The sequence below is a fragment of the Furipterus horrens genome, unplaced genomic scaffold (assembly GCF_987537825.1).
Source record: "Furipterus horrens unplaced genomic scaffold, mFurHor1.1.pri manual_scaffold_2, whole genome shotgun sequence".
Lineage (NCBI taxonomy): Eukaryota > Metazoa > Chordata > Mammalia > Chiroptera > Furipteridae > Furipterus > Furipterus horrens.
Window position 1 is genome coordinate 167,456,988 of NW_028327172.1, and position 16,938 is coordinate 167,473,925.

The 16,938-nt window shown below is 40.4% G+C and overlaps 1 protein-coding gene and 1 long non-coding RNA gene across 3 annotated transcripts in view; one reads left to right on the forward strand and one right to left on the reverse strand.

The window, feature by feature from the left end:
* Positions 1-2,254: 2,254 nt before the first annotated feature.
* Positions 2,255-11,518, reverse strand: LOC150019894 (uncharacterized). The gene is made up of 3 exons (XR_016509092.1): positions 11,259-11,518; positions 6,723-6,846; positions 2,255-2,315 (listed from the first exon to the last, which is right to left on the reverse strand). It is a non-coding gene; the product is annotated as an uncharacterized LOC150019894 (long non-coding RNA).
* Positions 11,519-12,134: 616 nt separating this feature from the next.
* Positions 12,135-16,938, forward strand: part of CNOT6L (CCR4-NOT transcription complex subunit 6 like) — a 92,030-nt gene continuing 87,226 nt past the window's right edge. Inside the window, exon 1 of one of the 2 annotated variants that reach the window (XM_090266726.1) lies at positions 12,135-12,309. Coding sequence is in view for 1 of the 2 variants with exons in the window: in XM_090266725.1 (XP_090122851.1) it covers positions 12,647-12,651 (5 nt within the window). In the remaining variant the exon portion in view is untranslated. Of the gene's footprint in view, positions 12,310-12,341; positions 12,652-16,938 lie in introns of those variants that run through there. The other variant, XM_090266725.1, reaches the window with a different exon arrangement.

The following is a 16,938-nucleotide window of genomic DNA, read 5'->3' on the forward strand; positions in this document are numbered from 1 at the left end:
ATGAAGTTAAACATGTTTCTTTAGGTAAGACATTTCAACTTCCTTGCTAAGCTTAACGGCGTTGTGAATTTTCAAGAGAAGCAACGTGGATAGCATATTTTTGTATATATTTGACCACAGAAGCTCCCTTCTCCCTATATCCTGAAAATCCCATGGAAGTAGCTTTCTGTATAGCAGGTGTTGGGACACACTAATTTAAAATGATGTACATTTATTTCAGTGTTTTAGAAAAGCTTTTATTTTCAAAGGACTGAATCCCCATGGTTAATTTTCAGGCATTATAACAAGCAATAGAGAAGATAGTTCTATGTAGTAATTTTCTTAAATCACATCATATGGTGGAATCCTAACTTGTAAGTTCAGGTTAACAGAAAGAAGGAACTGAACGGTTAACAAAAGAACACAAATTAAAATGTGTAATGAGCATGAGTCATTTTAGAACTACAGAGTGAAAGAGGGGTTCTTTTCACAGCAAAAGATTTCTCTGTTTCAAAAATTCTCTTTAAAAAACCTATATAAACATGCTTGGTTGATCTACTCAATTGAAATAGTTAAGTCTGAAGGGTGTTTTTATTTTTGCTTGCCTGTATTTTCTACAATGTAAATTCATTAATAAAGGGCTATTAAGAACAACAAAATATATGGCCTTCAAGGAAATGACAGTTTCCTTGTGACTTACCAGGCTGTGTATCAGCAAGTGTATGTGACGAAACCCAAATTTTGCCAGGTCTTGATTCTACAAGTGACTGTTGAACCTCCAGTCTCCTGAGAAATGCTTCCACCCCATGCCACTACTATCCCCCTATTTCTCCCTATTTCTGGGAGTCTTTCACAAGTCAAGAGTAAATACTTCTTGTCTCCTAAAGACAAAAAAAAAAAAAAAAAAAAAGACTTCAGCTTCTTGCCATATTCTAGGAAGTGTTGGATGGAACTCTTTTGCTGTTGGGTCCCTTACTCACTAGTGCTCCAGGAAGGAGGAGTGGCCAACCAGATGGGCTAGAGCTTGACATTTACTGAAGTACAATTTACTGATGGGTAGGTTGCTGGGTGTCAAGTGCAACTCTGCACTTTTTCCCACACCAGATGGAGCAGTCTGTATGTCTAGCTCCAATATATTAGCTGGATATCCAATATGTTAGCAGAACCTCATTAGTGCCTCCCACCTGAGGACATGGCCTGTGATCCTCTCTCTGTTTCCCCTGTAGCTGCCTGTCCACCATTCCCTCTCTTGCTGTTCAAACTCCTCACATACGATGCGGTAAGTCAGTCAATAGCCATCTTCATTTCTGTGGGAAAGAATCCCTCACTTTGGCCTCAACCCAATACTGTAGCTAGTTCAACAGTCTCTTCAGCAGAATGTGGACGTAGTTTTAGAGGTTATATACTAAATGTCCTTTGTTGACAGGGAAAAATCCCAGAAAGACGTACTTATGATAGAGAGAGATCTGATTAAGATCACTCGGGAGAAGTAGGAGGGGCTGTAGGAGGAGTTTGCTGAGGCAATGGAAAGCAGTCCAGGACAGAACTGGCTGAGGAGCTGAATGCCTCCAGAGCCAGTGGAAGTAAAAATAGGGCTGGCTCTTTGGCTTACGAGCTTTTCTGGCTCCTAAACTGGCTCTCTCTCAGGCTCTGGCTCAGGCTCCAGCTCAGACTCAGGCTCTCAGGCTCTCAGGCTCACTCTCAGGCTCCTCTTTCTCAAGGATGCCTGGATGATCATGCTGTACTGCCTGGATTTCCCAATGGATCGTATTTTGTATGGAAAGGCACTCAAGTCACAGCTTAGGATTGGGCTGGCCTGGGAGAGGGTGGCTGGTTTATTCTTTGGGTGTTCTAGAGGGAACAGGCTCTGAGGCTTCTAGAAGCCTGCCAGCCTTCCTAAATTGTGTAGCTTTTGTGTATTATGTTGTTTTAATTTGTAAACTAACCCTACAGAAACTAACAGGGGAAATAATAGGAGAACTCAGGTGTTAGAGTTTATCCTTAATTGATAGGCTTAAGTGATTAAAGCTGTGACTTGATAGGCTTAAGTAACTGCGTTAGAATAAAGACTCTTTTATCACCAAACCTTTGCCTCTGGAATTTTCCCTAGAGGGTGGCAGTGGAGAGCAAGACCCCAATTGCTGATCAGTAACACTTGGTTTCCGAAATAAATATGAAAATTCTTCAAATAGAAAATTTAGAGCACATGAAATATCAATTTTTCACAATACTTTACAAAGATTATGGTACAATATATGCTTTTAGAATAACATACCAGGTAGTGAAATCTTGATAAAATGTGCTGTCTTTCCACCTCTCAGCTTCTTTAGGCACTTCTACATCTCAGTTGAATGTGTTGATATTTTAATTAAAAAATAATAACAATAAAAACAAAAATAAATCCAAATGTTGAACATCTATACTTTTGTGCAAATTTGAAATTTCATGGAAATTTCTGATCTGAAAAATCATCCCCATAGCAATTAACCATAACTTTACTAACAGATTCATAGACTCTAGCTCACTTGCTACACAGAATTGCAAGTTGCCCTGAAAAACAAGAACCAGTAAAACAAAAGCATATCCTTCCTCAATGCTTTCAGCATGAGAACATGATGACATTTGGTATTTTTGGTAAAGTAGTTATGTGTGTCAACCTCTACATTAGCATATAGTCTTCTTCTATCAACCAGAAGGATTGCTCAGGTAAAAACGTTAATTTATCAGACAATTATAAGTCCTGCACAATAAAAGAAGGAAGAAAAAAGTAAGGCAGGTGGATAGGTTAATTCTGGGAAAGTGATTAGGATGTGCCATCAGAAAACAAGGAATTATATCTGATAATGAAAAAATTCATTACAGGTAGAGAGCCAAAAGAGATATACTTTTATCCACTTATTTGTATTATTGTAATATAATTATAAAACCTAAAGTAATATATAACCATTTTTGTTACTATTTTTCATAATATTCTTGATTATGTTCATCTTTAAGTTGTTTAGGGTATGTAATATCCTGTTTTTATTCCCCTTTTTTTGATAGCTCAGGAAGCTTAGAAATAAAAATCCTGGCAAATTGCCAAACGTAGCCAACCTATTTAATGATAAAATTGGTTGTAGAACACATCATTTCTGCCTCTTCATACAGCATGAGCAGATCTGTGTATTTCCACAGTTTTTTGGGCTAGGTTACCCAGGAGATTATTTGTTAAAGAGATTACTTGAATGAAACACATGCTTTGAGGATTTTTTGGTCATGCCTTTTCCTTACGTCAATGTATTTTGTTTTTTATGATTTTTTTACTTCTGATAAAATCTTACATAAAAAAGCACTGTAGCTGCTCTTTGAAAGTAGCTTTGAAAATTTTATAATATTAATATAAATAAGCACAAACCTTATACTATATTTATTAATTTGGACAAGAAACATTGTTGCCTATTGTCAGACTTAACATTTAGCATTTCATTTGTTTTCATGCCAACCCTGCAAGTATGTACATATTATACTTATGTTTCAGAAGAAGTGAAGTAATTTGCCTGGGGTCATGTAGTTACTGGCAGAGCCAGAATTTGTATCCAGATCTGTCTTAGTCCAAAAGCCACAGGATTTCTACTACACCATGTTTACATGTCAGAGTCCTTTCTCTCAAAGTGCTATAGGTGCTCAGATGGGGAAAAAAATATATCTGATGGGGAGGGGGATCAAGTAAGGCTTCATTAAAGAAGGAGCATTTGAGCAAGTGCTTGAAAATGCGCTTGTTTTGATCATGTGAGAATGGAAGGTTGAAAAGTGGAAACCAAGAACAATGTGAACAAAGGTATCGAGAGGGAAAGTCAGTTCATGGAGAACACAAGTTTGGATGGAGCCTAGGGTGAATGAAAAAGAAATGTGCTACATTAGCAAGGTGTTTGAGGTTATAAAGATCCTTGAACAAAAGTCAGTGAGAGCCTTTACTAACTACCATTGGCCTAGAAATAGAGGTATGAATATAACACACACACTCCTAAAATTTCAATGGTATCTGGGTTAGGAGAATGATTCTTTTAAGAAAAGTTTTTTCTCCCTTTAATTTATAAAGAGTAAAAAAATCCTTCTACTCTACAACTCAGAATTTAAATGTAGATGGTGTTCGGGATATCAAACACAAACTCTACTGATCTTTCATTAAGATAGATAGATAGATAGATAGATATAATTAAATATTGGCTTCTAAAAACAGGCTGTGAAAGTTTTATTGAAAGTGCCTTGCTTTAATTTAAACATAATTTTAAGTTTGCTTTGCTAGGGTAAAATTTTTAGTTACGAAACTTAACTATGAGACTCATCAGCCATCTGATGTTGAAATACTGGATTTTATCTATACTGCACCGATACTGAGGCTGCCCACTAGTTTATTTATTGTGGCAGTGTGTTCAACTAAAACATAATTTCCCAGCTTCTCTTTCAGCTGGCTGTGTCCTGTTATTAAGTATTGGCCAATGAAATCTAAGGAAAAAAAATTTTTTTTGCATGGGCCTTCCAAGGAAAGTGCTTAGTGGTACAGGTGATTTTTGTCCTGCCAGGAAAATGGATGTGGTAGCTGGAATCCCAATGGCCATAAGATCTCTGTTAACCTCTTTGGTGCTTTTGAACAGAATAGAAAGAACATTCATCCTTACAGATGAATTAGAAAAAGTTTCTCCTCTGTGTAGATGCAATACATCACACTACACAGACCCCACTCACTTCTTGGTCTGGCGCCTTTGCAGTAAACAAACTGCACAACCATATGAGGTGGCTCTCAAAGGAAGGCATGTTCTAAATATAGCAAAGCCAAAGAGAGAAGGAGACGGGTCCCTATTGACCATTGGATGTGACATATCAGCCTTCTTTAGCATGAAAAAAAAAATGGTTTTTTTGTCACTGTTATTTCTGATTTCTTTCATAGCAGCTAATTGCCAGTAAATTAAGAACACATGGCATGTTTTGAGAAGTACTACTATTAATTACTTAACTAAACAAATGTTCCTTGACCATTATGTATCAGATACTCTGTGATACGCCAGGAATAAAGACAGAGCTTACAATCTAGGATGTGTAAGACAGATGTGTACTTACATAGATAATTACAGTATACTGTAATATGGTCATCAGAGAAGGAAAACTCTGACTCCAAAAAACGTCCGCTGCCTTGCGGCATACCTCTTTAGGGGAAGGCTAGGGGAGTAAACCCCGACAGAAAATCCGGAGCCGGAGTCCCTAAGGCGGTTTGACGTTGTAGTCAACACCGGCAACTCCTGCGGCGCACCTGAAGCCAAGCTGTATTGACTCCGTCTTTCCCTTGGACCCTTCAGCTGCGAAGAGAGGGGGGGTCTGCTGCATGGGCAACAGCAGACCCTCCATATCACCCCGCCCAAGCTCTGTAGCTTCAGCTTCACTGGAGAGGACACTCCAGCGTCATCACTAGATGTCGATTCAACATGGGAGGAGTCAGATACCGTGTCACTCCCGAGTCGGACTGCACAGCCATTCTCGGCGGTGCAGATAGACTCTTAAGAAGCTACACCATCGTCTCTCGAGACGTACGGCCGCCGCCGCCGCCGCCGCCGACAACTGTAATATGGTTGTTCACTTTGCATATTGCACAAAGATATGTGGCCAAGAGCTGGGTCAGGGCTGTGCTTTGACAGACTGCATTCACCAGAGGGGGATGCCTTTCTAGTGTACCCCCATAAATGGGATGCCCCTTTTGAAAGACTAAGATTTATCCAATAATAATGCCCATTGTTACTTAGCTCAGTTATTTCCAAACTTATATTAGCATCACTTAGCCTTCTCTGAAAGAACTCTCATGAGGAAACATATGTATTAGTCTGGATGTTTTGGTTTTAGTGGTCTAACTCAAATTAGTTCAGGTGTAGAAGAGAATTTACTAGTTAATTTATTTATACTTATTATAACTGAGGTGGGCACAAGTGTGCTGAGGAAATACACAGTAGGGATCTTAGAGAAGGCTTCACAAAGGGAGTGATGCATGAGCTAAATCTTGAACGATGATTTCAAGAGGTGGACAAAATAAAAAACAGCATACTGTGCCGAGGAACGAGCATGTGTAAAGATATCTACGAGTGAGCATTTCCTGTTTCGGAAATGAGAAGTAGAGAGAAAGGCTGATAGTTAAGTGGCTACAGGTGGGGGTGGTAAGAGAGGCAGCTTACTAAGAGACATACATGCTTGTGAAATTAGGTTTTAGTTTACAAATTATGGAAAGCCATTGAAAGATTTTCAAAACAGAGTAATATGAATAGCATGTTTTAGGAGGATGTTGGGATTATACTCTATAGGAATGCACTACTAGACAAAATGCAAGTGTTCAGGACAGAGATGACAGGCTCACTTAAGAGAGCAGTACATTGAAATGGAGAGAATCAATTAATGAAAATATTTAGTACGTCAATTTGTTAGATTGCAGTGAAGATGAGAGAAAAGTAAAGGATGATTCCTAGGATTCTACATTGGGTGATCATTCATATGATTGCATGACCATTAACAAGGTAGTACAATTTTTAATGAGAGAGGATCACAGCAGGTCAGGAATAGACAATCAGCACAGTTTAAGATATACTGATTTAGAAATATGCGCAGACTATCTAGGTGGAGATACCCAGGAGGAAATTCACAATATAGATCTGAATGTGTGGCAAGAACTCTGAATTGGAGGCATAGATTTGGGAGTAATAAGTGTAAAGATAGTACAAGCATACCTTGTAGGTATTGTGAATTCAATTCCAAAGGACTTCAGTAAAGTGAGTACTATTGCAATAAGGGAAGCTGTAATCCTTTTTGCTGGTGGAGGGTCTTTCCTTCAATTTGTAAAGAATGCAACATCTGTGAAGTGCAATAAAGCGGAGCACAATCAAATGAGGTATGCCTATAGTCAAAATTTGTATATCTGACTGTCTAATACTCAAAGAGTGTGTTTGGGACCAATATGAAAAAAAAAAAATGTGAGAGGCACAAAAAGGAAAAGAGATCTATTACAGCCTCCATGCTGCCAAATACCTTCCCACTAAGCAGTCAGTGTCTGATATTATCATTGTTGTGATTTATTCCTTTAGCTTAAGGTTGTATCTCTAAGTAACTGCCTCTTAAAAATACCTTTGGGAGAAATTAAATAGACAACAGAGAAGTTTAATGAAGAGAAAAACTGTGCTAGGTATCCAGAGATCAATTTCTACCACTGACTTAGCCATTGACCGCCTGGATGACATTCAGCAAGTCACCTTGCCTTAGGTTCCTCATGTGGAAAATGAGGAGGCAAGACCAGGTGACCTTCAATATTTGATAGACTGTGATTCAACCAATAATATTGTCTTACTGTAGTTTAGTTCAGTGATTTTCAAACACATTTAGCAGCAGTTAGCATTCTTTGAAAGAACTTTCATGCAGAAACACAATGTATTAGTATACTCTGGTTGCAGAGATCTAACTCAATTTAGATGTAGAAGAAAACTTACTAGTTAATATATACTATGTGAAAAGGTGCAGCTGGGCCCCATGGATGACTGGAACCTGAGATTGGTGCATCACCAGGACTTGCTCTCTACATTTCTCACCTCTGTGTGATGGCTTCATTCTTTACAAGGGAGTATGTGGCCACGGCCTCTCTCAAGGTTTCCTTTTTCCTTCCTTGTCTCAGACTACCACTATGATGGAATAGCCTTTTTCCCCTCTTCCCTGAAAACACTCTGGGGATGAACTCTGCTTGCTTTGGCTTGAGTCATATTGCCCACCCTGTAGCCAAGAAACTGAGGGACTTTCTTGAGCTGTAGCTGGCACTAGAATCGCATGTTTATAGTACAGGCAGAAATAGTTTCCCCAAAGTAATACTGTTCACAAAAAAATGAAAGTTACCAGGCAGACAGATGGTCAATTTGTGAAACAGCTAAAACAGAGCCTTTTCAATTGAGGTTCCACCTATATGGTCCCCTTTGTGTATCCTATGCGGCTTCTGAAGCATACCTTTGAAGATCCCACAAGGATCCTTGGAATATAGCATTAAAGTAATTACTTCTATTGATTGGTTAGCACACTAGGTGCCTGCAAGTCCTTGACAAATTGAAGCACTAGATATTTACTAATGGTGGTAGTGTTTCTACCTAGTAGAATATTCCTGGAATAGAGGGAAGTACCAGAAAGAGGAGTGCTGATGTTAATGAAATTGGGGTGGAGATTCTGAATATTCGGGGATCAAGAGACTTGAGACAGACAGTGTAGAAAGAGTAGGCAGGAGGGATCAAGATGAACTTTGCCTACTTAGCCCTTTTATCTAGGGCTAACATATCATGTGGCACACTATTAATAATGGTGGAAAATGTCCATAATTTGGCTAAGATAGTGGGATGGCCCTTGGTGTCATCTATAGTTATTCTAGAGCAAGGAACAAAGGGGAGGCTGATGGAAAGAGAGTTGATGGACCTGGAAGGGGACAGAGGCAATGAGTGAAGCCACTTTTCTTGGACAAATATACCCATGGTAGGTGGTACCTCAAAAATATTAGAAATGAAGTAATGGGGATATAGGGTGAGAGAGGAAGAGGAATAAGATGAGTAAAATATAAGAAGATGAAGAAGAGTGTAGTTCAGTAAAAGGTAAAATATATAGCCCTGTCAGGAAGTCTGGGACATAAAAATTCAAGATCATTTTGATATTTGCTTAAAAGTTGTGCTAATGAATGTTATGTAAATTACATTTAATTATTTTACTAATTATACCTTACTAATTTAAATGTGACACTTTAAAAAAAAAGTTATGTAGCTATTAATATAAAGATGTACACTGAAATCAATAAAATCAAATTTAATTATTTATCAAATAGTAATAATGTGCTTAATTTTTTTAAATCCTTGCTTTTGGAGCAAGTTTTTCAAAGGAATTTCAGAAAACAGACAAAGGAACATAATTACAGTGGCTATTATAGATTCAACTACCTGTGGTACCTATAGAAAAAACATGAAGTGATCAGATTGACTCAGATCAAATATTAATTGCTAATTTGGAAAAGACACAGGTCATTAGAACATGAAGTACTTTTTTGTTTTTAATTCAGAAGGAATCAATCAACTTTGTAGTAATACAAACATAATTGTTGTTTTAGAAAAAACTGTACCTACACTGCAATGTTATTAACCAATGTGGTCAAAAAGGTCTTACTTAGGCCAGAAGTTTTCACTTGGATAAATCACTTTTTTAAAGAGATATTTTCTTATTGTGTTCCTACTTTTATTCTTAATTAAAAATTGCAATACCTGACAAACATGAAAAATTCCTATGAAATATGAAAAGCAGGTTAGAATGTTGTAAACATTAATCTACTATATAACTGCTTTTTAAAAATGGCTTAAGTGTTACTCTTAGTCAGAATGTCTTTTGGAGTCTTAGGAGAGAGGTTTTTGTTTTTATATCAGTGAAGGTTTAATTTCTCAGCACTAAAAACTATTTGAAAATTATTATTTCTCAACTCTCAATCTCATTGAAAATGAGTAAAACAAAAATCTATATTTGGATGAAATAGTTATAATATGTAAAAGTATTGCTTTCCTTTTGTTTTTAGTGAGAGTCAATTCATTTGCTATGTATCGCATAAGGAAATCCCTGAGAGATTAACTTTAACCTGCATTCAAATGACCTTTTTAAGTAAAATCCTCTATGCTTAACTCTGAATGTCACAATTACAATTATTCAATGGATTTTGACTCAATTAGTAGTTAAAACTTAAAAGCCAACAATGAACATCCTCTATACAAATCTGAGCTTCAGGACTAGCAAACCTCACCATTTAATTAGTACTTCTTTAACATACACAAAGGCTCTCCCTTTCCTCACCATAGACTACTGCAAGTCAGCTGTGAATGTGGCAGGTATCACAGCTCAAGTGAAAATGCTAGTGCCATCAGCTTAATTCTCCTGGGCATTGTTGTGACTATTAATTTTCATTTCTGGTTTGTCCTGTAAGAGTTTCCTGTTTATGTGTCTGCTTCCCCTATGACTGTGAGCTACTTATGAATAGGGACTACTTATGCTTATCTTTGTATCTCTAATGCTATCAAACAATATCTGGAACATAGATGTCTGTCGTATATGAATGAATAGTTAGGAATCTATATAGCTACAGGTAATTAGGAGAAGCTTAAATCTGTGAGAATATCCCACCATCTGATTTATATTTTCCAGGCATTTATTTTCCTCTTTTATTTTTTTTCCCAACATTTAGTAGTATTTCTCCTTGAGAAAGAATGTTTGTGTGTCAAGGAGAAATGCTGTGGAAAGATGCCATTCAGGCAGGTTTATTATTCTGTGTTCCTGAAGTGACTTGTTTGGCCTTGTTGCTTACAAAGCTGAAGATAATTATTCATTATGTGTCAGTTTAGACTCAAGATAGTTGAGAACAAGTGGGACCTCTTCCAGGATTAAGACCATTTTGAGGCCTATTACAGAAGCTAGTATGGGAGTGGTGTTGCTAGGGAGAGAAATGGAAAGTTAACACAGGTGAAAAACAAACAGCCTGAGGTCTTCAAAGTCCTTAAGGGGCTTCTTCTCTCATTCACTCACACTTCCTGGTAACAAAGATAAAAATGGTGAAATTGTTCTTCTGCAATGATGGACTCTTTTAATAACTGATTAGTTCAGGCTAAATGATGATTTGCATTTTTACACTCCATTTTCCCCAGGAGATTAAGATATTTTGCATTCAATAAAAAGGCCTAAGATTAATTGCAACCAACACAACGAGCTTCCTGTGCTAAATAACACCCCTCTAGAATTAAAAAAAAAAACAACAAAAAAAACTGAATACTGCTAATATACCCGTGACCAACGCTGATAAGTACTCAAGCCTGGAGCATGCATTGAGAAAGAGATTGTGCAAAATTGCACCAGCAGTATTCTGCCTATAGAACTGGCATGATTTGTTTTGGGGCGGCTGGTGGTAGGTAACAGCTGAATGGAGCTGACCCACAAAAAAACAAAGTTAAATCCCAGAAACTTAAAATGTCAAGCCACATTCATCAAGTAAACATTTATATTCCTAGTTTACATTTTGATGTTTTCATTCTGCAACCAAAGAAACGTGATTATATCGCGAGAAGGGAGAATGAGAAATAAATAAGACGTGATTCTCGCAGAGCGTCACATGTTCTTTTATTTACTTTTCGCTGTACAACCTAGTTATTACACGTTAAAAAAAAACAAAAAACCACTGAAGATGTCAGGAAACATTTCCTTCGGTCACTTCACCTCACCTGACAACTCGTCACCGAGACCAGCACCCAGCTTCACTGTCAGCCTCTGGCGAACGTGCAGTAAACAGCGCCGAGTCCACGCACGAACACGGGGTGAGGCGGTTCGCCAGTCTCTCTCTGCCCGCACCATGCATTTATGGATGTGGGTTTTTAATATCCTACCAGCCTTCCCATCTCTGCTCCACACTCAACTCAAGAAAAGAGTGTAAGAAAACAGCAGGAGTAAAGGAGAAAATAGTAGAGCCGTGACAGCCGTGCGCGCGCCCCCGCGCACGCGCACGCGCCCCAATACGACTGCCAGGAGGCGTGGTCAAGGCGGGGCCATGGAGTTCCGCCTTCTTCCCCTCACCCCACGCCCTCGTTCAGGGGAGTAACTGACTCCCGCCAGGCCCTCCACGTCAATCAACCCTCTCCTCTCACTCTCTGCACGTTGTTATTAATCTCAATACGGATATTGCACGGACGTCTCTCCCCCGGCCCTCGGGGGTGTGAACGTGTGTGAGCGAGAGGAAAAGCACCGAAAGCTGGCGTTTCTGTGTAGCAGCCTCGGCCCCGGCAGCAACAAGCGCAGCAGCAACCCCCGCAGCGGCGGCAGCGTCAGCGCCAGGAGGCCAAGGCCAAGGCCAGGCTTTGCTCGGCTCTCGTAGTAGTAGCCGAGGCTCCGGCAGTTGCGGGGGCGCAGCTTCTTCCGGCGGGGGCCTTCTCGTCGGCAGCCGCGGGACCTCTCCTGCGCGCCCAGAGTCACTGTCCCCAAAGCCCGGCAGCGCGGCCCTCGTCCCCTTCCCCGCCCCCGTCCGTCTCCTTCTAGCTCCTTTCAGCAGCCCTCCTCACCGCTGCCTCTGCCGTTCTTCAGGCAGCTCGGCCCGGCCCGCCCGCCCCGCGTCCCCTCCGGCCGGTGCCTCTTTCCCCCGGCGGGCTGCCTGCATGTCTTTGCTGCCCTCAGCCCCGCCGCCACCGCCGCCACCGCCTCCCCCGCCGCCGCAGCACCAGCATCAGTCGCCCCGCCGCCGCCGCCGCCGTCGCCGCCCGGACCCCGGCGCGCTGAATGCAGGTGAGAAGGGGGCGCAGGCCCTCCGGGACCCCAAGCCCCCTTGCTGTGCGCGGCCCGGGTCCGGAGCCTGGCGGCCGCGGCAGCTTCCTTTTGGGGCGGGAGGGAGCGAGGCCCGCCCGTGGGTGTTTGTGTTTGCGTCTGCGGCCGCGGCTGTGGAGGGGAAGCATCTGTGGGGGCCTGGTGCGCGCGCGCGCGTGTTTGTGTGTGTTTCCCCTGCCGTGGGGAAATGGCTGCTGTTGCTCCTCCTGGGCCAGAGGAAGAGAATGAGGTAGTAGAGTGTTTTTGTGCCTCTGAGTAAGATCGAGGGTGTTGGGAAGAGGAGCGCGTCCCCGGGGAAATGAGGTGGGAGAAGGACTAATTTTGTGGGCTTCGAGTTGGGACTTTGGCGGGCGGGGACGGGGCCCTGAGGGAGCCACAGCTAGTGGGTGTGTGTCGGGTGCGGGGCTGACTCGGGTCTCTGTCAAAGGTTCCCGGTGTGTGGTGGTGGGGGGGGGGTTGTCCGCGCTCAGGGCCCGGGTCTCTGGGGATCCGTGTGTCTGGGACCCTCAAGTGGCGTGTGCCTCTCCCTTTGTGGCCGAGACTCCGGAGCCTCGCAGTTAAGAGCTGCTCCGCGGGATCCGGGCCGGGGACAGTGAGTGTGTGTGCGGCACACGTAGAGCAGCCGGGCCGGGAGAGCTGCGGGTCGGGGCCGCGCGTCTGTTCTCGCGGCCGCGCCAGGAAGCGCGCCGGCCTGCGGCGCGGCCTAACCGCCTGAGCGTCCGCCAGCTCGCCTGCCTGCCTGCCTCCCGGGACGCCTGGCCGCGCGGGCCCAAGGCTCTGTCTCAGGCCTGGGCAGGTGAGGTCGGAGGCGGGATATACTGATTGATGTCGCCTCCGCCGACTCCGCGACTCCTGAGGAGAGGCGAAGGCACATTTTGACGTCGAAACTGCAAGCTTCCTCCCCCTCCCCCCACCCCCCAGCCGGCGGTGGGACCTAAGGGAAAGTGAATCAAAGCAATAAATCTCGAGAATATGCGGTGTCGAGATCCCTTTTCCTTCTTTTCTTAAGGCTGTGTGGAGTGACTAAATACATACTAGCATTTTTCGTTGCAAATACTTTATGGTTGGTAGCGTGTATGCATTTTTTTTAAGATAATTTTTTTGGCGGGGCGAGGGAAGAAATGGAAGCTGGCCTCCCGGCCCTGTGGTGTTGGTGAGATGGGATCGATTTAGTGCGTTTGAAATTGTTTTATCCTGCCTCCTAAGGGGAAAGGCGGGTACAGGCCGAGTTAAGGAGGTCTGTGAGGAAGGGGAAGTTACCGGAGCTGTCATCTGTAGTTTCGCTTAGGCTGTTGAGGCGGATTTGTGTGCTGGCGGTTTAGCCGAGCCGTTTGTACACATTGGACTCACAGTACTGCCTTTCAGAAGATGCTACCTGATTACCTCTAGTTACCTCAATCGGCAGACCCGGTAGTGGTGCACAAACCCACTTTTTCCCTCAGTCTTAAAAACCTAGATCCGGTAGCCTCTGTTGTCCAGTCGGAGTACTCCTGAGTAAAACGAAACTCGAGAGAAATCTGCCAGTAGGTGTACAGTGCATTTCAGAATTAAATATAATTGGTATTTGGGTAATTTTTTGCTGATTTACTTTTATCTGCAACAACCTCTCTTTCCATTTGTGTCTAGTGAACTCATCTAGCTAAAACCCTCCGGTTCAAGCCAGAGATGGGTCCTTTCTGAATCCAGCCAATCTCACAAAGAAATGTTCGTGCTGTTCACTAGGAAGTGGGGGTCAGAATCAGGGGTATGGGGAGGGGTGGAGAGCTGTTTTGTGACCACAAATGGAAAAACAACACCTTGAATGGAACAACGATGTGTTTTTACAGACCTCAGAACTCCGCCTGCGCCCTTTTTCTTAGCTGCTATACCTTAGGCAAGGTACTTAGTGTCTGTAAGCTTCTGTTTTCTCATCTGCAAGAAGGATAATACATTTATAGGCAAGTTGAGGAGAGAATGAGAAAACATATGTTTGGCACATAGTAAGTAGATGCTTAGATAAATATTAGTTCCTCCTCCTGCACTCCTGCATTGAAAAACATAAGTACAAGGATGTACTCATTTAATTACTGAGAGCAATATTATGTAACTAAGTTAAAAGTCAAGGCCATAAAACATTTCACAGTCCTTTGATACACATAAGGTATATATAAACAACTTTGAAAAATGTGTTTTTAGAAATCTTTTTTTCTAGAAATACGACTGTCATTAAAATACCTAGTGTACAAGTTTTATAGACTATATAGTCATACTTAATATTTTTTCATAATTTCAAATGGGCCATCTCTCAGTTTCATTTTCTTTTTATGAGTCCTTGTTATGTAGCCCTGGAAAAAAAATAAAGCTATATGTACCACACACATGTTACAATACAATCAAGCATTAAAAAGGATCAAAGAACTAGAGTTTACTTAATTTCTGTAGGTCCACAAAGTTTAAGTGCCACAAAAATCTCTATGTCTTTTGTTTAGTATATGTTGACTGGTTCCGGTAAACAAAACCTCTTGGAATATTTTTCTGAATGGGAGCAAAAAATCTTCTATCAACTTTAAATAATTTTCCATTTTTATTACTCTGTGTGGAGTAGTACAATAAATGTACGATTTGTTTAATTTTAATTGTATTGTGGTAAAAACAATGACATGGAGTTAAAACAAAAGGCAACAGAAGTTAAATAAATTATTTCATTTCATTTATTTATTTATTTTAGTCAAAGGGTGAAGAAAATATGGGAGAAGTTTCATTGGTTTAAGTTTGCAAATCTTTATTTACTAATGACAGATTTCCCAGTTAGGTTTTATATCATTATTATTTATATCAGCAATGTTGAGCATTAAAAAAAAAAAACAATAAAGCACTAAAATTTCAACAAATTTGTAAAGGATTTTTGTAAAGGATAATAGGATTATTAGAATGCAAAATGTCATGGTTTTGTTAAAGTGAGTGTATTATGTGTATGTGTGCATTTACAACAAATAAAATCTATATAGTTATATTTAAAGGAAGAATTCTTACCTTAAAATTATAAATGATAATTCTTAATACTTTAAAAATAATAAAATAGAATTTTGCTGTTAACTAGGTACGTGATAGTTTTCACTAAATGTTATGAATTGTAATATTTAAAACACTTTATACTTTTTTAATTTGGGGAAGTTGAGGTAAAATTTCTCTGTAATATGAATATAGATGACACTGAACTAATGTATTAGAATATGTGGGTAGTGAAAATTATTAACAGTGGAACTGCTTATGCTATCATTGTTTAAAGGAATTATGTTAATCAAAATCAAAGTGGTAAAATGTAATGTTTCTTATTAAATAGGCTTTTAAACTATCTTTCCAAAATATCCCTTATAAATGTCTTTAATTAGAGGGAACTGAAATACCTAAGAATTTGTGCATGTATTACTTTGGGTAATGCTAATTAGGGTAATAAATATATTCCAGAATTTCAGTGGCTTAACACATATAAGTTTATATTTTGCTCACATAACAGCCCAGTACAGGTGTGCCTAGTTAACAGGCTTGTGGCTTTCCTGCATGTGGTAACTGAGGGACCCAGATTCCTTATGTCTTATAGCTCCACTATTCCCTAAGGCCTCTGAGCCCTGCCTGTTACCTATAGACCATTTCTTAAGAATCCCCAAACTTAAAGTGACAAACATCTGCTCACATTTCATTGCTGAGAATTTGTCAGAGTCTTATTTGAATGCAAGGGGGATGGGAATGTAGTCTCTAGATAGTGGACAGCTTGGGGCTTTTCATGATGTTATTTTAGATTGTAGCATATATTTATGAAATTATGTCTAAAAATGAGTTATACTACTTAAAAATTGCTTTCCATCCTCAAAGAGTAAAACTGGGGAGAGGGGGAAGAGAAGAGAAGAGAAGCGAAGAGAAGCGAAGAGAAGCGAAGAGAAGAGAAGAGAAGAGAAGAGAAGAGAAGAGAAGAGAAGAGAAGAGAAGAGCCAGAGGAGGAGGAGGAGGAGTGAACAGAAGCTTTCTTCAATGAGTTTGAATGACAAGTGAATTTCAGCTATTTAAACATAGAAATAGCTGAGAGAACATTACAATTTAATAACCTTCCGTGGGTTCCTTCTTTATTCTCCAGTTATTGATTGCCATTGTGGTATACTGGGTTCTGGCTGTTTTCAGTTCTCTTTGTATTTTGAGATCAGTTGACTTTGAATTTTAGTTTCTGTGGTTATAGTTTCATGGAAAGACATTTTTGAGTTTTCTTTTTCTGTTGAGATAGAGTATTATAATTATTACTTTATACTTTAAGAAATATCACTTAGGTGGCCCTTACTATGTTTTGTTTGCTGTTCTGTAATTCTGAAGTCATTGTAATTAAGATATGTGACCTTAAACCAGAAAAAATAACAAAATCATCTAGTCAACAACAAAGGCTTAATTATTAACTTGTGCTTGTGTTTCACGATGAAAATACTACAACTTTCTTTAACTGTACTAACATTGAACCTCTAATACATTAAATGCATTTTATTTCTGGACAACTTTATTTTTTAATTGAATCAAAACTTATTCTTTAACTCCCTAAGATTCCTGGAAAGTGAAACCTTAGTTCTA